General features: G+C 36.5%; 5 protein-coding genes across 6 annotated transcripts; 1 reads left to right on the plus strand and 4 right to left on the minus strand.

Moving 5' to 3' along the window:
* The first annotated feature begins 2,442 nt into the window (after positions 1-2,442).
* Positions 2,443-5,911, plus strand: LOC18027815 (leucine-rich repeat receptor-like tyrosine-protein kinase PXC3). Its single transcript, XM_006411388.2, has 2 exons — positions 2,443-5,359; positions 5,435-5,911. Exons 1-2 carry the CDS (start codon positions 3,016-3,018, stop codon positions 5,770-5,772), a joined length of 2,682 nt encoding a protein of 893 aa, XP_006411451.1. The 5' UTR covers positions 2,443-3,015; the 3' UTR covers positions 5,773-5,911.
* A 390-nt stretch (positions 5,912-6,301) lies between these two features.
* LOC18027816 lies at positions 6,302-13,040 on the minus strand. Of its 2 annotated transcripts, XM_006411389.2 has the most exons (20): positions 12,867-13,040; positions 12,313-12,637; positions 11,778-11,849; positions 11,465-11,580; positions 11,172-11,286; positions 10,907-11,035; positions 10,765-10,812; positions 10,310-10,494; positions 10,031-10,227; positions 9,658-9,950; positions 9,407-9,556; positions 8,886-9,302; positions 8,412-8,561; positions 8,183-8,258; positions 7,813-7,940; positions 7,430-7,627; positions 7,193-7,327; positions 6,993-7,118; positions 6,662-6,901; positions 6,302-6,493 (listed from the first exon to the last, which is right to left on the minus strand). In XM_006411389.2, exons 2-20 carry the CDS (start codon positions 12,457-12,459, stop codon positions 6,302-6,304), a joined length of 3,114 nt encoding a protein of 1,037 aa, XP_006411452.1. In that variant the 5' UTR covers positions 12,460-12,637; positions 12,867-13,040. The 2 variants fall into 2 exon arrangements, with proteins under 2 accessions (XP_006411452.1, XP_024004244.1); XM_024148476.1 differs by lacking the exons at positions 11,778-11,849; positions 12,313-12,637; positions 12,867-13,040 and having other exon boundaries at positions 11,460-11,578.
* Positions 13,041-13,880: 840 nt separating this feature from the next.
* LOC18027817 (zinc finger AN1 and C2H2 domain-containing stress-associated protein 11) lies at positions 13,881-15,758 on the minus strand. Its single transcript, XM_006411390.2, has 2 exons — positions 15,464-15,758; positions 13,881-14,884 (listed from the first exon to the last, which is right to left on the minus strand). Exons 1-2 carry the CDS (start codon positions 15,560-15,562, stop codon positions 14,135-14,137), a joined length of 849 nt encoding a protein of 282 aa, XP_006411453.1. The 5' UTR covers positions 15,563-15,758; the 3' UTR covers positions 13,881-14,134.
* Positions 15,759-16,100: 342 nt separating this feature from the next.
* LOC18027750 (40S ribosomal protein S2-2) lies at positions 16,101-17,682 on the minus strand. The gene is made up of 2 exons (XM_006411391.2): positions 16,930-17,682; positions 16,101-16,491 (listed from the first exon to the last, which is right to left on the minus strand). The coding sequence occupies exons 1-2, from the start codon at positions 17,611-17,613 to the stop codon at positions 16,330-16,332; spliced, it is 846 nt and encodes a 281-aa protein (XP_006411454.1). The 5' UTR covers positions 17,614-17,682; the 3' UTR covers positions 16,101-16,329.
* A 611-nt stretch (positions 17,683-18,293) lies between these two features.
* Positions 18,294-20,454, minus strand: LOC18027751 (polygalacturonase ADPG2). Its single transcript, XM_006411392.1, has 9 exons — positions 20,200-20,454; positions 19,932-20,063; positions 19,674-19,844; positions 19,541-19,564; positions 19,240-19,447; positions 19,015-19,096; positions 18,800-18,908; positions 18,592-18,705; positions 18,294-18,503 (listed from the first exon to the last, which is right to left on the minus strand). Exons 1-9 carry the CDS (start codon positions 20,452-20,454, stop codon positions 18,294-18,296), a joined length of 1,305 nt encoding a protein of 434 aa, XP_006411455.1.
* Between the last annotated feature and the right edge of the window lie 4,365 nt (positions 20,455-24,819).

A 24,819-nucleotide genomic window follows, 5' to 3' on the forward strand; every position in this document is an offset into this window, starting at 1 on the left:
TCATATATTGAGTATTTTAATTATTAAGTTTTTCTACAAAAAAAAAAAACATTTTGAGTTTTCTTTTGTTGTGTTTAAAACTCATTTGGAGTGTGATTTCATGTATCATGTGTAGCCGTCGATATCCGTAGCAGTTATATAACGGTATTATTTTATTTAGCAACTGACTTAAAGTCATTGTAAGTAACTTTCCACCACAACTCTCAATAAGTGGATCGAAACAACCAACAATCCGGTTAGCATAATCAAATTCCAAATTGAGTATGGTAACTGGACATACACTCATAATCAAACTTCAAACGCACCAGTGTGTGTGTTGTTTTTTACAATTGGATAAACATCATTTTTACAAACTAAAATCAGGATTTATTATCGTTTGTACTAGTGTCGTCGATGTATAGTCATCGACGCTTTACTTTTTTCGTTCCTTCGTTGTTCTATTGAGCTAAATTTCTTTGTTTGTGTAGCGATTTTGGCAACTTTCGTAATGTTTTTGCTACTATCTCGTCAATTTCATATGAAGGATTCGAGCCATTTTCGTTGATTTTTTGAAAGTGAAATAGTTTGACTTGTTGAAGTTTATCTTAATTTCCAAATGTGGGCATATCAATTATCGTCTAACATATGTTCCAGTCAAATAGAACTATCGTTTCGCTTAGCTGACGATGGTGTATATGCTGATATTGACAGTATCGACGTATATGGTTAAAAGTCTTACTAATTTATTTTGGACTTTAAATATAATCGAATACTAAATTAGAAAAAGAATCTTGTGTGTATATATATAAATTTATACAGTGTAGTAATATTTTTTTAAAAAAGACTTTTGTGTTTTGTTACTAATGATCAACACAACAATAAACATAGAAATGACAAGTTAAAATTTTAAAGACACATTGATAAACACGTATGTATCCGACATCATTTTCCGATGTTTTGGGTCGTTTATTGAGGAACATTGGAAACTTACGACACAACTCCATATAATGTTTATTTTTGTAATTAATGTTGCTGTGTTTTATTTTTGATATGCGGAACATTAATTCTATTCTTAATGAAAAAATACATAAATTTTGTTGGAAAAAAATGAAAAAATACATAAATAATCATCAAATTTCAAAATATACTGATTTTGATGTTCGGGTCGGACACTTGAGAAAACATATCTTCTACAAACAACATTCAAGACTTGACAAATCGTTTATTACATAAACCATCTCTCAAAAACAATGTTACGCGTAATTATTTTTGTATTCTTTTATGAACTAGAAAATCTATGAGCTATCATATCCGTTGATGTTACCATCGCAGGCGAATAATAATAACCTTTCACCTCGTGTAATTCTTTAATCGGAGTAGTATATTATATTCATGAATGTCATCAAAATTGGTAACCTCAAACATCAATCGTTTCTTAATTAAGTAATCAACAAAAACATCACACGAAGGTTTATTATTTTATTTACATCATACGAAGGTAGATTCCCTATAGATAAGCTATTAATTGCATGTTAAATGTAAATGTAAAAGATCATAGACACTGTAAAGCATGTAGGGTACAAATACTCCCTACGAAAATATTTCAAGCTGGAGATTTTTTTTTTTTTTACATAATACTTTATAAATTTACAGTTAAAGAGGTTTTAACTGATTTCCCTGCTTAAAACAATCTCAGTTTTCATTTGATTTTGTCTTTGTAAACAATATACACATTGAATAATATATGGCTACACGATTGGAGAGTAAAATAGAAAACATTATTTTACAGCCTTTACTAAACGTTGTAGATATGGGGTCAAAAACAAATTTCTAAATCTGGATTGATTTTTTTTTAGATGTATGGTGTCATAATAGCTCAAGATACATAAACTGAACGAGAAATTAAATGTAATTTCTCTATATATTGGCGATTTTTAAGCCAATTACACACTCGAGACCTGAAATTCAAATAAGTTCTATTTTTAAGGTATATTAATCAGGGTTAGTCTGATTTATTAAGAAGGTTAATAATTGCAAGGTGTGAATAAATTTGGGAGAAAAGGGTGAAAACCTGATTTATAAAAGAAAATAGCGTAGAATTGACAGAAGGTAAAAGAAAAAAAGAAAGAGAAAGATTTGAAAAATATCTTTTACCTCTTTGGTATTGTACATTGGTGACAGCATGGTACAGAAAAACGTCAGAGGAAAAGAATTATCAAAACGTACACAGTACATTTTTCTTTAATCTTTTCCAAAAATTTGATTTTTCAAAAAGCAGAAAATGTGTCAGATAGATTTATGCAGCTTTCATTCATTCACTCATTCATCACTTGCACTGTCTCGTGAGAAAAATAAAACTTTGTATCAGAAATTAATATTTAAAAATACAATAAATAAAAAACAAGAAGAAAAAATTTCCTCCTTTCCAAGTGCGTTTGCTTTGTGGAGTCTCTCTCCTCTCTCTCCTCTCTCTCTCTCTATCTGAAGTGAGGATCTTTGTTTGGTTCTGCAATCATAATTTCGTGATATATATTATAAAAAGAGAGAAAGAAACATGAAATGCATTCTCTTCTCTCTTCTACGCATAGACCCTACTCTGTGATCAAATTTTCCCTGCTCTCTTCTCTTTGTTCTCTGATGGATTTTCCCTCTTTTTTGTTCTCCCTGAAATTATGGGCTTTGCTCTCTCTTTCTCTCTCTGTCCGTCTCTAAGGCACACTCACACTCACACTCAAAAGCACTTCTTTTTTCTTCCTATTCTTCTTCCTAAATCTGAAATGGGTTTTCTTCGGAAACAGCGATGAACAGTTATTTTGACTCCAAAAACCAGAGCTTTAATCCGGGTTTCATGGCGAAAAGAGCAACACTTTTCTTGTCCTCTCTCACTTTCTTGATGCTACTACTTCCATCGGCTTAAAAAAAATCACAAAATCAAATGGTGTTTTCGTCAATCAACCACTCTCGTTTTGTGTGTTTGGGGGAAGAAGAACAAGAGTGTGCGATTGATTGAATTCTAACCTGAAATTTCCGAACAAAATGGCATTCTGGTGCATGTCAATTCTTCTGATTGTTGGGTTTCTTTCAAAATCCGAGTTTGGCGAAGCTCAGCTAAGCGATGGAGCCGCATTGGTAGCCATTAATAAGGAGCTTGGAGTTCCAGGATGGAGTCGCAATGGCACGGACTATTGTACTTGGGTTAGGCTCAAGTGTGGTGCCAACAACTCGTTTGTTGAAATGCTTGATCTCTCAGGGCTTCAGCTTAGAGGTAATGTCACTCTAATCTCTGACCTCAGAAGCCTAAAGCATCTAGATCTTTCTGGTAACAACTTCAATGGACCAATTCCTGCATCTCTTGGCAACTTGTCTGAGCTTGAGTTTCTTGATTTGTCTCTGAATCGTTTTGCTGGAGAGATTCCAGCTGAGTTTAGTAAGCTTAGAGGCCTTAGAGCACTCAACATTTCTAATAACTTGCTTGTGGGAGAGATACCTGATGAGCTTATGGTTCTAGAGAGGTTAGAGGAATTTCAGGTCTCTGGAAATGGCTTAAATGGTTCTATACCTCACTGGGTAGGGAATCTGAGCAATCTCAGGGTGTTTACAGCTTATGAGAATGAATTGGGAGGCGAGATACCGAATGGGTTAGGTTCGGTTTCCGATTTGGAATTGTTGAATCTTCATTCAAACCAGCTTGAGGGGAAGATTCCAAAGGGGATATTTGAGAGAGGGAAGCTTAAAGTTTTGGTCTTGACACAGAATAGATTGACCGGTGAACTCCCTGAAGCAGTAGGAATCTGCAGCGGCCTCTTGAGCATTAGGATTGGGAATAACGAGCTTGTAGGAGTCATTCCGAGGACAATCGAGAACATCACTGGACTTGCCTACTTTGAAGCAGACAATAACAATCTCTCAGGTGAGATTGTTGCAGAGTTCTCAAAGTGTTCTAATCTCACTCTGCTGAATTTGGCTGCAAATGGGTTCGCTGGAACCATTCCAACAGAGCTTGGTAAGCTCATGAATCTTCAAGAACTGATTCTCTCAGGGAATAGTCTCTTTGGGGAAATCCCAAAAACGTTTATAGGATGCGGAAACCTGAACAAGCTCGATTTGAGTAACAACAGACTCAACGGCACCATCCCTAAGGAACTCTGCAGCATGCCGAGGCTTCAGTATCTGCTCCTTGATCAGAATTCTATAAGAGGAGACATACCACATGAGATTGGAAACTGTGTGAAGCTGCTTGAGCTCCAACTGGGTCGGAATTACTTGACGGGAACCATTCCTCCCGAGATTGGTCGCATGAGGAATCTGCAGATAGCACTCAACTTAAGTTTCAACCATCTTCACGGATCACTGCCCCCTGAGTTAGGGAGGCTCGACAAGCTCGTGTCACTGGATGTCTCTAACAATTTGCTGACAGGATCCATACCGCAACTACTAAAAGGTATGATGAGTTTGATCGAGGTTAATTTCTCAAACAACCTCTTGACTGGTCCAGTTCCAGTCTTTGTTCCCTTTCAAAAGTCTCCAAATTCGAGCTTCTCGGGAAACAAGGAGCTTTGTGGAGCGCCATTGAGCTCTTCGTGTGGATATTCTGATGATCTTGAACATTTGGGATACCATCACAGAGTATCCTACAGGATTGTGCTTGCAGTGATTGGTTCGGGTGTTGCTGTCTTTGTATCAGTAACTGTGGTGGTTGTTCTCTTCATGATGAGGGAGAAACAAGAGAAAGCAGCGGCTAAAAATGTCGATGTTGAAGAAAACGTCGAGGATGAGCAACCTGCTATTATAGCAGGAAATGTCTTCCTTGAGAATCTTAAACAGGGAATTGATCTTGATGCAGTTGTGAAAGCAACTATGAAGGAGTCAAATAAAGTCAGCACGGGAACTTTCAGTTCGGTTTATAAAGCCGTTATGCCTTCGGGGATGATTGTTTCGGTGAAGAAACTCAAGTCTATGGATAGAGCCATAACACACCATCAGAACAAGATGATCAGAGAACTTGAAAGACTCAGCAAACTTTGCCATGACCATTTGGTTACACCGATCGGGTTTGTTATATATGACGATGTTGCTCTCTTGTTGCATCAGCATTTACCTCATGGTAACTTAGCTCAGTTGATTCATGAGTCCACCAAGAAACCAGAGTACCAACCCGACTGGCCAATGAGACAGTCCATAGCCGTTGGAGTAGCAGAAGGCTTAGCGTTTCTCCACCATGTTGCCATTATTCACCTTGATGTTTCCTCTAGCAATGTCTTGCTAGACTCTGGTTACAAACCCGTGCTTGGGGAAATCGAAATATCGAAACTTTTAGATCCATCCCGAGGCACCGCAAGTATTAGCTCAGTTGCTGGCTCTTTTGGCTACATTCCTCCAGGTATAAAGTCTTGGTATTTGTTACCAATATTAACTTCATAAAATCCAACGCATTTTTACTTGTTTTTACTCGCAGAGTATGCATACACAATGCAAGTGACTGCACCGGGGAATGTATACAGCTACGGAGTCGTGTTGCTTGAGATTCTAACCTCAAGAGCGCCGGTTGAGGAAGAGTTTGGTGAAGGAGTGGATTTGGTGAAATGGGTCCATGGAGCTTCAGCGAGAGGAGAAACACCAGAACAGATACTTGATGCCAAGCTTAGCACCGTGTCCTTTGCTTGGAGGAGAGAGATGCTTGCAGCTCTGAAAGTTGCATTGCTTTGCACAGATATCACACCTGCAAAAAGGCCAAAGATGAAGAAAGTAGTTGAAATGCTTCAGGAGGTTAAAGCAAAGCCAATGAGAGAATGAATGGTGATTATATAGTTTCCTTTTTATGACATTCATATACAAAAAGGCATTCCTATGTATGCGAGCTTCTCTCATCTGTGTATTATATAGAGTTTTATGATGAATTGCAATCTTGATTCACTTATGGCTAATTTGCTTATCTCATTGCACAAATTACAAATTAAATCATAGATGAATTCAAAGTACATTTTGCCAAACTGTTCAACAACGCCTCTTTTTTTTCTCTGTCTGTAGGATCAAAGAATCTTTAGATTACAAGACCACGTGAACACCAGATGGGTTCTCTCAATTTTTACATTTCACACACCAAGAAGAAACAAATGAATTGGATAAAAGAATAAGTGAAAAAAGCAAAAGAGAAGATAGGAAGAGAAACCTACGAGGGAATGATCTAGCAAGACGGCGATTATTCCGATTTATGATGCTAAAGAAACTAAAAAAACGTAAGTCAAAGACTTTGAAAACCAAGCAAACCTATTTTTTTTTTTAGTTCTTGACTATTGAATTCAAAGAGAATCCTCCCAGATGTTCAACAGCCAGCAGCTTTAAGAAAGTTGTCGTAAGGGCTCGAGGCTGGTAGTTTATATGCTTCTGGGTTATTTTGGAGTTCTGAATAGCACTGTGTCTGAATAGTTCCAACTGGTGTTCTTGGCGATTTCATTCCCATTGGTGTTCTTGGCGACTTCATGTCAAATTCCTTCCCCAGTAAAGGGACTTCGACCTAGAAAAGTTTTATTAATCAATTATGTAAGTGATTAGAAAGTTGTCTTGGAAGTTAAAAACCGGAGCCTTGGATTAGTTTCAAGACCAAATATCAAACCAAATTGGTCAGCAGATATATGAATTCAGTACACAATTTTAAAGAGAGTAATCTATAAAAAAGGCATACCTCGGTGTGAAATGCTGAATTGATCATAGGTTCGAAAGTTGCGATCTTAATCTCTTCATCCTGTTGTCGTGGAGAGCAATTAACAGAACTCTCATGTCGTAGCTGAGAATTCAAAAGACTCGAGATCTTCTGCTGTTTACCCATTAACAGATTCTCACAATGTAGCGTCATTTCTTTGTACGAAGCATCGGCTGCAGTATGGAAGGAAATACGACCCACTTGACGTGTTGTCTCTACGACCTTCGAACAAAAAAAAACAAGTATAATACTAAGTTAATCTTAGGGATGAGTTGGTAATCTAATTTCTAGGAAGATGGTACATGTGACTTACAGATTCTAGAATTTGGTTGACGGATAAGAGGTCTGGGATTTCAGCAACTGTTACAGGATTATTCTTTGCAACGGTTTCAGTTCCATCTCCAAACTCTTGATCTTCGTGAGACAAGAGTGCCGCATCCTGAACATACAGACCAAGGTTCAACACACTGTTCATCTCAAGGTTTTAAGAGTTATAGGAAGCAGAAGTAGTACCTTTTGGGGTTTAACATCTCCGAAATCAACCTGAAAGGATTTCTGTGTGTCTTCTAAAAAGCGGGTTCCAAGTGGACATGCATCATCCGGCATGAATTCAGTGAGCAGCTGCTCCCGCATTTTGTCCATTTCAGACTGGAAACAGTTTACTGTGGTTATCAATTTTGATTTACCAAAATACGGAAAGCTACTTAGGTGGAGCGGTTTAGTGGGGAGGTAGTGACAGGAAACGCTTACATTGCACAAATCTTCTAAGCTTTTGACAATTTCATAGACAAGGGTTCCTCTGCTATGTTCAGTGGAGACTGCTATGTTTGAAAGAGTATCTAAAGCTGAAGCATCATCTTCCTCGCATCCATAAGCATCTGTCAGCAGCTGATCTGGATTTACAGCTTTCAACTTGTGATCTTCAACCAAGTGCAAGAATGGGTCAAGCTGAATCAGGGAGAAGAGAAATGAAAGCAAAATGGGAAATTATTTCTCTGTGTCATGCCATCGATAATAAAGCATAGAAGTCTGGTGACTTTCATGAGCTCGATAATATTGCGTAACCAACTGAGTTGCGTGCAATAATTACAAGAGAAAAAAACATTAACGTGGCAACAATTTCATCAACGTACCCTTGGTCCCTGAAGTGCTACTTTTGTGTAATCCGCCAGAGAAGAAAGATTGAATGCTTTTGAGGAAAAAAGAACCATTGATGCAGCCAGAGTGAAGAGTGACCTTCGTCGGGATGGAGGAAGTGGACCTGAAAATAGTAGGAAAAACTTTTAAGATGTTCAAAAATAGCTCGCCCTCGTTACACGGATATATACTTCAGCATAATCTACGAAATTCCAAGAAACCAAGAACTTATTCTTTTCCTCTAATGTGACAGAAAAAGCCACATATGTTTTCTTTCAAATTGATGCCACACATTAGCTAAGAGTCTACATCATACTTTCCAAAACAAAACCAAGGATAAAGGCTCAAAAACATTTGGAAGCTCACCTCCATCCATTAAAGAAATATCTCGCAAAGAAAGTGCCATTTGGAAACTTCGAATCAAAGCGTCGTGACTTGAATTCTGAAAGATAAATAAGTTTTTGATATGTTAACACAAAACTGTAAGCAAACAATTGAAAAAGGAGATCTAGTCAGACTTTTCTCATACATCTTAAAACCAATAAGAAACACTGAGATGCAGAGGTAGCAAGTATTGATATGAAATACATATTACCTTTACACGAGAGAACAACAATACAAGACTGTAGGTGTTAGCAATCGCCTCATAATTGTCGGGTGTATTTGCAGGAGATATGGATTGCGCCCAGATTGATGAAAGCAAAAGACCTATCTGATGACTACTTAGCCTTATAGAAACAGCATCCTGAGGAGCATATAAGTAATGAAATTAGAGAGTGGAGGCTGGTCCAAGGTGTACCTAATAACTGTTAGCATAATCAAGATGTAACAGCTGCAACAGGTTTAACTTTGTATATAGTTACAGAAATTATTGTGGTTTCAAGAGACTACTTTCTATTCAATTATATACCCTTGGTACCATCCTGAAACTAAGTTGAGAGCCTTGCGGATATTTTTCTAACCTAAATATATATAGGTCTCTAGGGTCACATTTAAGGTCTATAGGAAATGTACTACTCTTCTAGTAAGATTTTTCACAAACAACAAAAAAAAAGTTGCAAGGATGTACCAGCTCAGCGTTTAAAAGAGACACAGAGTTATCTGCGACCGAGGTCACTGGTTGATTCCAAGTGCTATATGCCTGACTGTATGAAGATTTCAATCTGTCAAGGATTTCCCCCCTATTGATTCCAGATTCCTCAGGCAATTCGTTTTGGCTCTGATCAGAAGTTAGAATTGACGAAAATTTGTCCTTCTTTAGCTTCTCGAAAAGGGCTGCTGAGGAGGAAAAGACAGACGCAGTCCTTGAAAGTGAACGAGGAAGACCCATTCCTTTCTTAAGGTCAGTAGTGGTCGAGGAGGGACGAGGGCACACTGAGGTTGGTACCAGCACAACAGAAAATATACTGTGGGCGCCAATCCGTGTTTTATGATCTGGATGGACCATCGCTTGAAGTAACTGATGGAATAAGGCCTCGGGAAAAGCCTGAAACGAAAAAAGAGTAAGAAAAGCTTAGCGATTTCATTAGAATTGGTCTAATCTCTCAACGGGAAGAGAAACAATAATACTAGATGGTACTGGAAGGTTGCCTTGTTTTGATATGACAAGTTTGGTATAGAGGCTACAATTTGAGCAGTGCGAAAAACAGCAGCGATTGTGGTCCTTGCTACATCTGTGACAGCTGAGATATTCTCCAACATCATAGCCATAGCATCTAGAATGGGGCCAGCATCTCCAACCTTTGAAAATTGACGGATAAGCCTCACATGTCTTTAAAAATGAATATATTGAACAGGAAGTAGAAGATATAAATTTTGCTCTAAAAATGGTAGTAATATACCTTTTTCGTTAGTTGGACGAGGCACTTATCAACAGCTACACTGACCGTTCTGTTGCAGTTTGCTACTTCAGTTCCCAGATTTGATTCATCTAGAGAAGAATGCATGCCTTTTCTGAGGTGCCTCATGATATCACTTATTGCGCTGACTATTGCTGCTGAGTGTTCAACTTTTGCATTTTCAGCAAGGGAGGAGGTAACCTCTAAAATGTTGAGCTGCATGCTTGGCTGTTTAAGCACACTTTTATGATCCAGGTGTTTAATTAACATGGAGAGTAGAAAGTGTGTTCTTTGCCCTGCAAGATTGCAGAACTTTTTTTAATGCACCGGTCATGCATCGGGAAGGGCTGAATGAAAACTATTGAGAGCATAATACCAGATATTTCCATTAGAAATTGCAGATCCCTCAAAATTGGTAATGCAATCGAATTTTCCGTTGACCATAAATATCCCTCATCAAAGTAACGGAACAAAGACTCGAGTATACGTCTCATGGTTGTGGCCTCTTCACCTAGCTTGGCCATGTTGTGCAGGCAAACCTTGGACCAAAAGCTAGGGTCCAAGGAATCTTCCCTGAAAAAGAAAAGATATATTGAAGAGAAGAGAAGAATCCATTAAGGTAAACGTAAACACAACTGAAGAGAGAAGAAATTACATTTTAACATTTAATTCACCATTATCATTCACAACCGTTCTCCAAGAAGGAACATTAATGAGGGAATCTGCATGAGCTACATGACCTTCATTTTTCAAGACTTCATCCACCCATTTTCTGCTACTATCATTAGCATTTGTTAATTTTTTGGGGAGACCGTAATTTTCCAAGACTGCTGAGACAACCTGTCATGCAAGTATTGAATTTATCAGTTCACATATATTAACATGTACTACCTAAAACTTGATTAGGACAACATTCTACCAATACGATCCAACCCCCAATTTCTACATAAATTAACCACAACTGGTAGATTGTTATGGTAATTTCAAACCTTTGCCCAAGAAATTTGGGAAGCAAATCAATTGTTAGATACAAAAAATCAATTGCTTTCAGTGCAGGAAAGCAGATCAAAAATCAAAATAAACTAGTGCATGAACCTGAGAGCTACTTACATTGTCAAAGTCGCTGGGAATATGAGAGTATTCACCCATCAGCCAAATCTAGAAAAAAGGCCAGAATGCATCAGAAGATACTTGTAGATTTACAATTTAGAAGAATATTATCTACAGAAACATAACAGCATAACCGAATTACCATTGCAGAAAGGGCTTGAAGTCCGGCTGCACGCAGGCTCCGCGATCTGTCATCACCCCCACCTTCCAGTGCTAATTGGCACAGCTTTGGAAGAAAGCCTTCTAAGTTAAACAAGGAACTGCCATCCTTCTGCAAAATTTGATAGCATGAATTAATCATACAATTTCTTTATTTTTTATGTCCTTAAGCATTCTATCTCCATATGAAAGCACCCTTACATGTAGTTACAAGAGAGAGAAATATATCAAGTATATAAGAAGCTGACCTGATTATTTACAAATTCGAAAAGAGATTGACATCCAACTCTTTGCATTTCATCTTGTCGAGTTTGATCCAACAGAGCTTGTACCGTCCTTAGAAAACCACTAGAGAAAAGAGGCCTGGAAAAAGAACGAAGAAAAATATCAAGTCATACATGCCGAAATACTTTGGCTCTTGTGATAGGTTAAAATTTTCGGGTAAATTTCTTGGCTTCTTATGTTAAGCCATAGAATATCTTGGGCATAAAAGAAAACATCTGATGTGTTTGTTAAGAAAACAAAAGAAGGATGACCTCACATTTGCTCCTTACAAGTGACCAGAAGCCTTCTGTATATGCACATGACTATCTTTGCCGACTGGAAATTCTCATTCCTCAATTCCTTATAACACCTTTGCTCGAGAGAATCTGATATCTGGAAAATCGTAAATTTCAACAACACAAGAGAGAACTAAGTTTGGGAGAAAAAGAAACCTGACAACATTGCTATAATGAGTAATCTGACTCAAATATATGAACTAATCCCAACCAAAAAAGTTAAAGATAAGTGCTAATATTCCAGTCCAACACAAGATTTTTAAAATAGGTGTGCCTAGACCTGGCTTGGGATACCTTGGGCATACGCACTGCGTTCTTTGCAGCATATTCACATAGTTTTCCAATCTTCCGGTCATTTGGGCCTTCCTGTCAGAATCGTAAGCAATAATAAGTTTAACAAACCCACCAAGATAACCAAGAGGGAAGCTCCCGCTTTCTATACTAGTACCAAAGAACATAATGTCTCGTTCACTAGAAAATGAATCAAAGCAAAATGAAATGAAGATTGACAAGCTTTAACATAGAGAAGGGAAAGCATCCAAGACTAAAAACGAAAATTATGCCACTTTGGGAAAATTAGAAACACAGTCATGATTTCATCATCGAAAAATTTCACCTCAGCCAAAGAGTGGCTGATTTAGCAAATTTTGTGTGCTCCCACAGCATGACAATGTAGGTCAAAGCAATCAGTAATTAAATAAAGGTAACTATGAACTTGTGAAGAGACTAAAGAAGTTTATTTGGAAACCATAAAGGAATCAAAATCCAATAGACAACAAGAAGCAAACAAGTGAATAATAGAAGAGGGGAAAATGGGTAAATAACAAACCTGATTACGAGGGAAAATATCAGCGATGAGCTTCTTGTACCTCTTCACAGGCTGTCTAGACCTTGCACGCAAGGCAGGGCAAAGAATGCAAAGGCTACCACAAACAGGCAAAACTTGCCTCGAGATCACACCCGAGACTGCGCTCATTCTTCAACCCAGATTCTAGCACCCAAAAACAAAAGTCCACAATTCCGGTTGAATCTCTCAAGTATGAAGTATCTCCTCCCTCTTGATCCACCGAAAAAGCCTTAAAGCTTCCTCGGGCAAGAAGGAAAACAGAGCTCGACGATTAAACGAGGACACTCCTTAAAACTCAAGCGTTCGCCTGAAATATCCAAAAAAACAAATGTCAAAAATCGACTAACATTTCTCTGAGAACAGACAGAAAATTTATCAGACGAAAATCCAATTCATTGTATAATCCAGAATCCACCGAAAATGAATCACCTAGAAAGTATCATCACATCCCCTAGAAATCACTGATATTAGAACCCATATAGCATTTTACCCAGATTGATTCAAAGTAATGCTGCACAAACAAAATATCAATTTACCTCAGATCAAAGCTCAAATAAGCGAAACGGTGACTGAAAATTGATCGGCAACGCACCGGAAAAGTGGAATATCTATCTCTCTGAGTAGAATTTAGTCGCCGGATCGTCCGGCAAGCTTGCAGCTATGATCTTCTTCTTTGTTTTTCCTTCCTCAGATACATTTCAACGGCACGACGCGGGTTCCACCTTCTGCCGTTTCGTTGCTGCTGCTATTTTATTTTTTATTTTTATTTTTAATTTACTTTTCAACTTTTTCCAGATAGGAAATCATCTCAGCCGTCCGATGCGAATACTTAGTGTTTTTAATCACGAATATTATTTTATTTTTCCTGATTTTCTTTTATTTTTGATAATTGCCTGGGGTAGTTATTGCATTTTAGCCAGCTCATACAGTGCAAATAAAGCAAACATAATCTTTAATCATTCTATAATTAGCTAATTACTCATTCAGTGTGTGTGGATATGATCTCGAATGATTTAGAAAGAAATTTACATTCTAGTGCTCTGAAAATAATTTATATCCAAAGTCAATGGGGATGATTCACTCTTCAATGAGTCAAGAGTAAGCTATATCTTTTTATAAAAAAAAATTGGTATAACTGTAAGCCGAATGTTTGATTAAAGAAATTCTTCACCAAATCAAACCAATTATTTCGACAAGATCACGTTTTATCTAGTACATACAAGAGGAAAAATAGTTGTGGGAAAATTCATTACGTTTATTGCACCGTTAAGTTAGCTGTTTGTCACTTAATATTAACGTCGTTAATTGATCATGACGGTCACGTGGGGTCAGCAATCTGTTTTTAATTACCGCGGAAATTGGGTAAAATTTCCCGCGGATAAATCGCCAATGATGACGTCAGTTGACAAATTTAACACGTTGATAGTTTGACCCCCTAAACAGAAAACACCAGTTTATAAAGAACATGTGAAACATTCTGAATTGACAAAATTGCTGAATAACAAGTGTAACTTTCGATTTAAAATATTTTATTCGCAAGACTACATAAGAAAAACAAATTTGATAATCCTGTTTTAATCACAAAACTCTGAAGAGGGATATTGTGCTCAACTATTTCCCTTACTCCCCAGTTTTACAATTCTACTTTGCTATAAATAAGGGCCAATGCTCATGAAAACAACTAAACCACCCAAGGATAAAGTTCAAAGAATGCGCCTTTTTCTTTGGCTGTTTTGTTTCAAACCAGTACGAGAAGAAAATACAAAGATGTTGAGTATTTCATAAAAAAATGTGAGTGAACACACTAGGCTCTAGAAGTACCTTCGTGATCTCTTTCAATATGGTTCACAAGATCCACTGGATCGCGGAATCCTCTGCTACATTTAGGGCAAACGCAAACATCGACTTTGCGATGATTCTGCTTCTTGTTCCTCTCATGTGTTTTCTCTACATGTTCCACAAGAATGGCAACCGAAGAGAATTTAGCACCACATTGTGGACACACCTCCACGATACCATCACTGCTGCTGCTAGAAATATGAAGCTTGTGGCTAATGTCGTTACCGAGTCTGCTAATTCCTGCTTCTGCTGAAGATAGAAGATTGGACCACCTTGAAGAAGAAGAAGAAGATGAAGTTGATGCAGGAGCTTTGTGGGGTCTTGTTGTTTTGGTTTCTTTTCTGCTACTACCACTCAAGAAACCCATGAATGGGAAACTTGATTCAGGTTTTCTGGGTCCAGGGCAAGCGTGATCAGGTCCAAAACGGTGTTTTAAACAGTGATCCATATTGCAATCCCGGCACTTGATGGTGTTGGAGAATGTTAGTTGCTCCTTGCATCTTGGAACAGGACATTTCTTCTTCTTTGTGGCTTTTTCGTAGTTTGATGGGTCACAGTCAGTGTTGACATGTTTCTCCCATGTTATATTTGGGTCTTCGTTTGGGTTTAACCGGACTCCTTTAGCACAGAGCGGGCAGATAACCACGGTTACATCTTCCCTGTCGCCCTTTGGACAACTATGTTTCATATAGCTTCGATGATCCAAACAAAATACCTGGAAAAAAAGAGAAAAATCTCAATGTAAAATTTCCACATTAGATTCAGAGAAAACCAGATCGAGCACACAAGCTTTAAACAAAAATCGAATGGTAATTTGTAGACCAAAGACCGAGCCATGAAAGCTGACAAGAAGTTTTCTGAATCAAGAAAATAGACAAGACTCATTGCATTAGTCCCGAGCAGAGTACTCGTTTTATCAATCAAGAAATTGGACTCCAAATGTTGAAAAACTTTATTCAATCCACTTAACAACAAGTGCGGAAAACTTGTCAAATGCCGATAATTAACCTCCAAATGACAGTTAACTTAACACCTAACGGTAATCAAAATGATTCTATACTAAACTATGTAAAAAGGCTGTGGTTTAACGCACAACATAAAAAGGGATCATTTCCTCTCGGGGCTTTCTCCTAAAACACAAAAACGTAATCAACGAGAAAAGAATAAGGAAGATGATATCGTCGATCACAGGATTGAAGACATGGGATTGGGTCAGAGTCATACACTATTCGCAACAAACATAAAGACGATTTCTTTGCATGTAAACGATTCAAACAGAGAGAGACAGAGAGACCTGGAGGCAACGGTCGCAGGTGAAGGGCAAGAAATCGATCTGCTTGCAAATATCAACGGAGCAGTGTTTTCCCAGATCTGGAAATTCCGGAGTCCCCATTGATACCGAGAGCTTCCCACGATTCGAAACAGTTCCGACAAATAATAAAAATCTGAAAGAACTTAAATCAGTTATAGGGCTTTGCCGGCGAGGGAGAAGCTCCGGTAAAAGAAATCAGATTCCGCGGATTTAGAATGACCAGAAATTTCGCAGAAGCGTGGAGAGAGAGCTCTTTAAATATGTAGGAAAAGTCAACTTTTTTAATCTTCTTCTATTCAAAGTCTCTATCTTTTCTCCGACTCGGAACAATCCGATTATAAAAGTCAAGACTTCAAAAATACTATTTAGCTGATTATCCATCACTACAAAATCTAGAACTCAATGAAAAAACCATCCGAATTTCGAGTAAACGATAAAAATTAACTTTAGATAGAACAATTTTGCAAGAATTAGACGTTTGGAACCAGGGTTGTTGGGTTTTTCATTTTTGCTACTGGACTAGAGGATGATCATGTATTGCGTGTTATCCAATGTTCTTGAACATTTTTGGTTCATTAAACCCAACAAGGATTATCATACACCAGATAGAATAGAAGGGAAATCAAACTGGCATCCACCATAGAAAACTGGGATTTGGCTTTAGTCAAAAAGAAATAAGCAAAACTAGAACATTATCATCCATAATTAAAAACTGATAAAAAAGAAATACACTGTTTAGGAGAGAATAAAACATAAAGGTGCAATCCAGCAAACATATACTAAGGTTCGACCAAAAATCAACTCATGAAGGATAATCCAAAATGAAGACAACTCATCAAGGGCATCATTTAGGCTTGGTCTTCACCCTCAGTGATGACTTTGCTGCTCGGAAGCTCCTTGCTGGCCAAGAGATCTGTGTACTCTTGGTATGGGGATTTAGCAAATCTTGTCTCTTTCCAGAATTCCGGTGTAAGGAATCCGTAAGTCTTCTGAAGGCAATCGAATGTAGCCTGCAAAACAATGATGCAGAAGATAAATCAATGATAGTTAACTAAATGCATATAAGAAAAAGGAATACATGAAGATATTGAAAGACAAAAATAACATCAACGTTATCTGTAGAAGATATGTTCAAATACATGTGAATGAAAAAACCCATATTGCATCATTTCATCTATCAAGTATCATGTCTCAACATTGATGATATTTTACACTAATCAAGCCTTCAATAAACTTCATGACAAAGAGAAAAAGCTCAATACATTTAATTTACTTCAGAATATAGCAAAAACAAAACAAAAATGGCACAAAGCGATCATTCAAACAGGTTGTGAGAATAATTAGACTAAAAAGACGAACATTTCTTATTTCCATCATCGATACAGCTATATTCCCCAGAGGTAATTCATCAAATAAGGAGTAAAGTCGGTATTTTAAAGAGAACAAACCTTGACGAAGTTGCCCAGAGTTTTGGTGGATCCCCTGGAGGAGGTGAAAACATCATCAATTCCAGCGAATTGAAGAACCTTCTTAGGAACTCGAGCAGCCACAATACCAGCACCTCTTGGAGCTGGAACCATCCTCACCGTGACGGATCCACACTTTCCGGTGACCTTGCAAGGAACCGTATGTGGCTTCCCGATCTTGTTACCCCAGTAACCTCTTCTCACCGGAATAACAGAGAGCTTCGCGAGGATAATCCCTCCTCTAATGGCCGTAGCAACCTCCTTAGAGCACTTCACTCCCAATCCAACATGACCATTTCCGTCTCCGACGACAACAAAGGCCTTGAACCTCGTCCTCTGACCGGCCCTGGTTTGTTTCTGAACCGGCATGATTTTCATCACCTCGTCCTTCAATGTAGGACCAACGAGGAGATCCACGATCTGATACTCCTTGACCGGGAGTGAATGAAGATAGATCTGCTCGAGCTTCTGGATTTTTCCTTCCTTCACGAGACGACCAAGCTTGGTCACTGGAACCCACTTCTCCTCCTCTGCGGGACGACCTCCACGTCGACCACCACGGCCTCTAGGACCACCTCTTCCTCCACCACGGCCTCCGAAACCACGTCCGAAACCACCACGGTCTCCACCACGCTCGGCGCCTCTTTCTCCACCACGTTCCGCCATTTTCAAAGTTTACGGCGAGCTAAGACTTGAATCGATGCGATGTGTTGCCGTGATGAAGAGAGGAAAAAACCCTAGCTGCGGCGAATTGTGCTATATATTGCTCAGGTGCTACAATCGAATTTAGGGTTTTCTAAAGGCCCTTGTCAAGGTTTGTTTGTTTGTTAAGAAAATCAATGAGCTTTGTCGGCCCAATAAACAAATGTAATTCTCGGCCCGTTTTTAAGTCAAGCTAGCTAGAGATAAGCAAACAATTAAAAATCGCTTTGATTAGATGTTCATCGAGGAGTATGAATTAACTTGAATCAATTGGTCAAGTAACAACAGACATGTTTAATTGTTTTCCCACTTTCGAAAAGTAATATGATCGAAGGTATTCTTCATACATTAATCAAACACCATAATTAAGGTACGTACATAACCATTTTATATCGTATTAATTACTTTATTCATGAAATTTCAGACAAACAATTTAGTATGTAGTACACAAAAGAAGAAAAAAATCTGTAGAACATATTGTATATGTGTATTCATATACTACACTAAAATTCATGGTATGACAATATCTTTCATTGTCCTGTATATGTATATATCCACAAGTATATTTATATTATCATACTTTTGTATACTTTGTATCTAGCTAAATATGTCTAGGAATGTGTGTGTTTGATAGATCTAAATAATTAAGTGGATTTGCATTGAGGCAAAACAGCGCCTTTGTCCATCACATTAGCGTTGCTGCAACTTGCTTCCCCTCCCTTAATGTTCACTTTGTCAAGCACAAGTCCTTGGCATGGATAGTTCTTGCTGCAATTAAACGTTATTGCCATGTCTGATGCGCTCGTGCCGCGTATGTTCCGGTACACCACGTTCTTCACCTGAACCGCCGATTTCTGAAAATATGTTGTAATGATTAGATCCAAACATAATTATTACATATGATTATGAGTAATTCGAAGATTTGATCATATTCGAATGAACCTGTTCGGTGCATTTGCTCTTGTCGCAGTAATCTTGGTCGATTATGATTGGATTCTTCACATTCTCCATTTGAATGTTCTGAAATACAATGTTGCTAGCAGTTCCTGACCCTCCCTGAATTGAATTGGGTTAAACGGTATATCAAAAATAAAGTGGGGGAAATTTGAGACTTTAATCAAAACTAAAGGGGCTAGTTTGTGAATTTCACCTGGTAAGTTTTAATTCTAACTCCATTGTCTGTACCGGAAAGCCTAGCACCATCTACAATCACGCCTGAGACAAATGCCTTTGAATTGTCATCTCCTAAGCTCCCAATGCTGCTCATATTTCAAAATGATATATCAAATTTTTCATATTATTTTAGAATATTATGAATCAAGAAAACCTTTGGGTATACATATACTGGAAAAAATTCGTTGATACCTTATACCGTGACCGGGGCCACAAGTTAAATCATTGATTCGAACATTCTGTGATCCACTTTCAATAGATATGCAATCATCACCTATTTAGAAAAACAACCATTCAGAAACACCTTTTAGAATAATCTCCTACCATAAAAAATAACAAAGCCCTAAAATGTAGGTGCCTTGAAAAGCAAGCAACTATTTTATGAAAGAAAAAAAAAAGGATGCAAGGATAAATGACCTGTTCCAATGATGGATTTGGAGACTTGAATATTTCGGGTGTTAGTGATATGAATACCATCAGTGTTAGGACTATCCGCAGGAGCAGTTACCACAACATTTGAGACCTGGACGTTGGAGCATTTCTCAATCGAAATCTGAATCTGTTGCGCATTTCTCACCCTTAGATTATTTACTCTCAAATTATTCGAGTTGTAGAAAGTAAGAGCCTGCGTACAAAAAAAACACATTTATGTAAAAGATCCGTCATGGCGATCAAAACCATAATTATTAATATTTTGATAATGTATGTTTCAACATACCGTTGGAGCTTTTGATGAGCATGACTGCATATAAACAAACAGAGAGATTAATGTCAGTCTGTAACGTAAAACTCAAATTATATTCAAATATGAGATGTATGATGCATGTAATTTAAATTAAATGAACACACACCTTAGCATTACTCCGTTTGCATGAGTTTTGCCACCACGTTTCTCCGTTACCCTCGACGGTTCCGGAGGTGCCGCCATCGACTGATAGACTGTTCACGCCGTCAAATGTAATCCATTTGCTGGGATCTTTGTAATCCGATCGCTTCTGAGATGCCGATAACGTCCCGAATATCTGTCGACCAAAAACGTTCATTCATATATATTTAAATCCATAATATTTATATACATATATATCATAGAGGATCGTGTAATTAGTTACCTGAACGGTAAGAATTGATTTGCATGGACCAGTTAATCGAATAGACTTAAGGAGATAAGTTTTCTCTTTGGGAACTAAAAGATTAACAGCTCCATTTGAAGAACATGCTTTCTTCCACGCATTCACGAATGCCTGATCATGCATAGATCATTAGAATAAACAACTTAAAACTATATATATATATATATATATATATATATATAAATTTTGTTGTTAAAAGCTGTTTTAGAATAAGATAAATATATGTGTATTATTTATATATACATACTTGAGTGTCATCGGTTTTTCCATCTCCTCTAGCTCCAAAATCAGAAACACTAACGGTAGCTGGAGGCCGCGAAGAGGCTCTCATGAAGCTTTTCAAATGCGTGATATCGTCTCTACGCTTGATTATGCTGTCGGATTTTAGCCTCCCGTTAGAATGGTCATATATATCAACTCTGCTTCTTGAAGCTTCGCACCATGAGAGCATCAAAAGAGCCCATAATAGGAAACCGGTTAGAAGTTTGCAACAACGGGCCATTGAGGTTGGTATAAATATGGTTTTTGGGAAAAGGTAATGCGTGTCTTTTTTTGGGAGTGTATTAGATAGGTTGAGAATGTTTGATGTTTGTGATTCTTGTCTTTGTGTTGCTTTGTTTTGAAATTGGAAAAGTGTAGGCGTACGTCTATTTATAGGCAAATCAAAAGGAACTCATTCAAGGATAAAAGTTAGGTTTCTTATGCTTGAATGAGTTCGAGGTATGGAGTGAAATTGAGATTGTCACGTAAACACTACTTTAGGCATCTATTTTAATATATCATTTTATTTATTTTTTCTTCGTTAAGAGTTTCATGTTTATTACTCTCTTTCTCTCTCTTGTTTAATCTATTCAAAATAATCTGTTGTCTCTTAGCGAGACCATGCTTATCGTATTTTCTGCAAGAAACATCGCCTAATGATTTAAGGTAATTGTATTTACTATTAATATTATTATTATAGCCTCAGTTCGATTATTGGATAGATTGACTAAAATCATTTCTGTATAATTTCTTTATTCAGGAAATTGAATGGCCAATGTGATGACCAACGGATAATATGATCGATGTTGCTATGAATTTGTAAAAATTAAATTTGTTATGTTGAAATTTAGTATGGTTCATGATAAGTCATCAATTAATTTTTTATCATCATTAATCAACTTTCGCTAGGCAGTTTTCTACATGTTTATCATATCAAAATATGTACTTATGTAGTTTCTTTAAAATGTTTTTGGTCAGTTCTTTTCTTATATGTTTAATAAGTTAAAGATATATAAGAACTAATTAAGAACCATCAAAAATATGTATGATTTCAGACAAAAGAATGGTTTCAGTAATTTAAAATTTTAAGCGGGTGTTTTTATGCGTTTGTATGTGTGATTGTATATATGTTACAACAAACATGTTTTGTTTTTTGGTCAGATATGTTAAAAGTATATATGGTCGATCGATCGGAAAAAAAAGTAAATTAAACTATTGATTATGACGAATGAATGATGAGATTTAATTTCCAAATCATCTATCTGTGCCGTATGATGATAATACACTTTTAGCGATTATGCCCCCACAAATTCAAATTTACGTGCCAAATACACAATACGAAAAGTAGGAGCTGTTGTAAAAAAACAGTCGTAAATTTCGTGCACTATAGAGAAATGCGTAAGTTTAGCAAAGAAAAAACGAACTCTTTATATGTTCGTGAAGGTTCAGTTGAAATGGCGATAACTACCCGTTCACGTGACCGCCGCAATTTCTTCCTCCTCTTGATCTCATTGCTTCCTGAAAGAATGAAATTTGGCGTTTATATGGTTAAAATATCCACGTCATATTAAATAAGACCTTTTTATTTTTCTTTCAAGTCTGATTACTAAATGCATATTTTTTTTTGTTCATTCGTCAAAAAATTTGTTCATACTTTTTTATATATATACCATGCATTACCCACACGTTAAAGAAGTGGTAATTCGGAGGATGTTTAACTTATTAACGCCTGGGTAAAAAATTAAGAATCTGAGTTCGCCCGATGGATAAAATGAAAAAAAAATGGCGGTAAAGAAATAATGGTAAAAGATATATGTATGATTAAAAGTGGTAAAAGATATAAATGTGGATATTAATGACATATAGTTTGTTTTATTTATTTAAAATGAAAAATAAAATGCTTCCAGATCGTAGAGTTAAGCCAAATTGCGCGGCACACACATGGCGTATGGGAAGCAAAATTAGGCGCAGCACGTGAGACATAAGGGTTATAAGCACATGTGTCTTCCCTTATGCCCATACTATTTTTTAGTTGTGGAAATTTAGGTTGTGCCAGTGCCATGGTCGACGATTTATTTGAAATTAACACGTACGTGTTCAAAGTTTCAATGTGTTTTTATCACATGATTGAGCAGTAAACCCCATTTCTTGTTTCTAGAAAATTAGGAATATAATCATGCATGACGACCCCTCAGAATTAGTAAGAAGTTTCTAGTCCGACTTTAATATCCCAACAACAAACAACTTCTATATCTAACAATAACAAAATCCAATTCAGCAGAAAGAAAATTGAGCTACGGTTTCAAAATTTTAAACAAATTTACACAATAATGGAATTTCCAATAACAACGGGAAAACTAGTGTCCGTACATATATTTCTGAATAAAATTTAAAACCAAGGTAAGTTAGGTAACGATAGGTGCTTATCGATTATATAAAAATATACTCCATGATTTAGACGGCTATTAATATGTATATTATATAAGGTAAAAAAAAAAAACGTAAACATACATCACGAGGCATATGTTTGCTTGAGAGACCCAAAGGTATGGACGAAAGCATGACTTCTGGGAAATATTCCTGGTCGTTGTTATACAACTCCTTAATTGTAGGTTCTTGTTCATCCTTTGAATTTCCAAATTCCCAAATGTTTAGGATTCAGTTTACTAATTAAATTTTTGCCCAAAATGAAAATATATACTAATTGTTCTTCTGATTACTATTCCTTTTTTTTTCTCTCATGCATGCATGTGTAGTAAATGGATAATCCTAAAATGGCAAAAAAAAAAAATCCAGTGTCATAAACTTATTCGATAGAATCATCCCAAATTTATCTAAGCAATTCCCGCTAGAACTGTCGAGTTGTAAAATTTTATTTTATTTTTTAGATATCTTGTTAAGGATATGAAGATTGGATTAGATATATACTTACCTATCAAATGTCAACATGGGACCACTGTTATGGTTTGAGGTTCAATAATGATATTTAGGACATCTGATGCTATATGATATAGCTCTCATAGGAAAATAGATGTTTCCTTAATGATATTTAGGGTATTTCTTCCTCATTTATCGTCATCTCCATTTAGTGAACAAAAGAAAACGAAATATTTTAAATTCTGGATTTTTACTTCAATGCATGAAATCGGCAACGATAAAAAGAAGAAGAAGATGTAACCCTCGTATATGAACCATTATAAATCATGTGTGTCGTTTGATTTATTTTTATCGTTCAAAAAGTTTGGATTCGAAATCCAAATTCTAACACGAGCTACGCCATGAAATTTCAAAATTAATTAATGAATGCATAGCAAAGACATTTGAGTCTTTTACCCAAAAAAAAAGACATTTGAGTCTAAAACTGGTTAATTATCTTAGAATACTTCATGTTCACCCAAGTCCAGAACATAACATTACAAACATTATGGTGGTATATATGTAATCAGTATGTCATATTCTTTGTTGCACGAGTAGATTTTATACTAAAAGCAATAAAATACTATAATATTTCACAATTTGCTTTGGCATTTGGATAAGGATCTATATATATATCTCACTATGCATGTCTATAAAATATATATGGATATCCACAGAAAACGGCATTTAACCGTATTTGTAATATTTTAAACAGAGAAATGCAGTCGTTTTTTCTTTTTGGTTTTGGTTTGAAAATATAAAATTATTTTTCGTGCACAGACACACACACGCATATAATATACATGTCTATAAGAAAACTCATGAAAATTGATAAGTATATACATTGAATTTTTAATAGATCAACAACTATACAGAAAATTAATATTTTTATCATGAAATTTTACCATCAAACTTCAGCCGCCTATGCATAATATTGCAAATGATACTATTTCGAATTTCCAGAAACTCTTCTTACACACAAATCACAAAGACATCAATTGTTTGGTAAATGTGTGGACCGGGATATTATTGGATATAAGGATGTAATAAGAAGAGAAAATTAAAATGAACTTGCATTTAAAATATATTGGAAACGGGTAAACGCCCATAAAGGTTAAGGAAGGGGTGCTGTGTACAACTATATCAATTTTAAGAATAAAATATAAATGAGTTTTTGTTTTGACCAAAAAAAGTTTCTCTGTTTCTGTTAAATTAGTTGGTATACGGAAATTATGGAATGGCCACAAATCACAAGTCTCATTGGCCTTGCTCTTTATTTATTTATACATATCGCATTAACACGACAATTAAGTTGTGGATAGATGCATAGTGTCAAGGAATTGAGTTGAGATAAATATGATAATATTCTTTTGGAAACTTGCATCAGGTGTTCTATTCAGCTATATTATATATAAAAAAAAGAAATTCGGAAATTATGTAATACTACGTACATATGACTTTCTTCTTCTTTTATATTTTTGATCAAACTCGGTCTCGGTCTATACTTATGGACGTGGAGAAAATTACCAAATTCAACGTATCGTCGTTAGCTAAGACTTGAAGCTAATCGAGAGATCTTGCACTGATATTGGTCTGTTAAACTTAGATTAGAAGGATCATAAAAATGCGAAGCCATGATTTATCTATGTGTTGCATGTTAGACATTCTACTTATAAGTTGCTAAATTGTG

Source organism: Eutrema salsugineum, unplaced genomic scaffold (genome assembly GCF_000478725.1).
Source record: "Eutrema salsugineum unplaced genomic scaffold, Eutsalg1_0 scaffold_10, whole genome shotgun sequence".
In the NCBI taxonomy this organism is placed as follows: domain Eukaryota; kingdom Viridiplantae; phylum Streptophyta; class Magnoliopsida; order Brassicales; family Brassicaceae; genus Eutrema; species Eutrema salsugineum.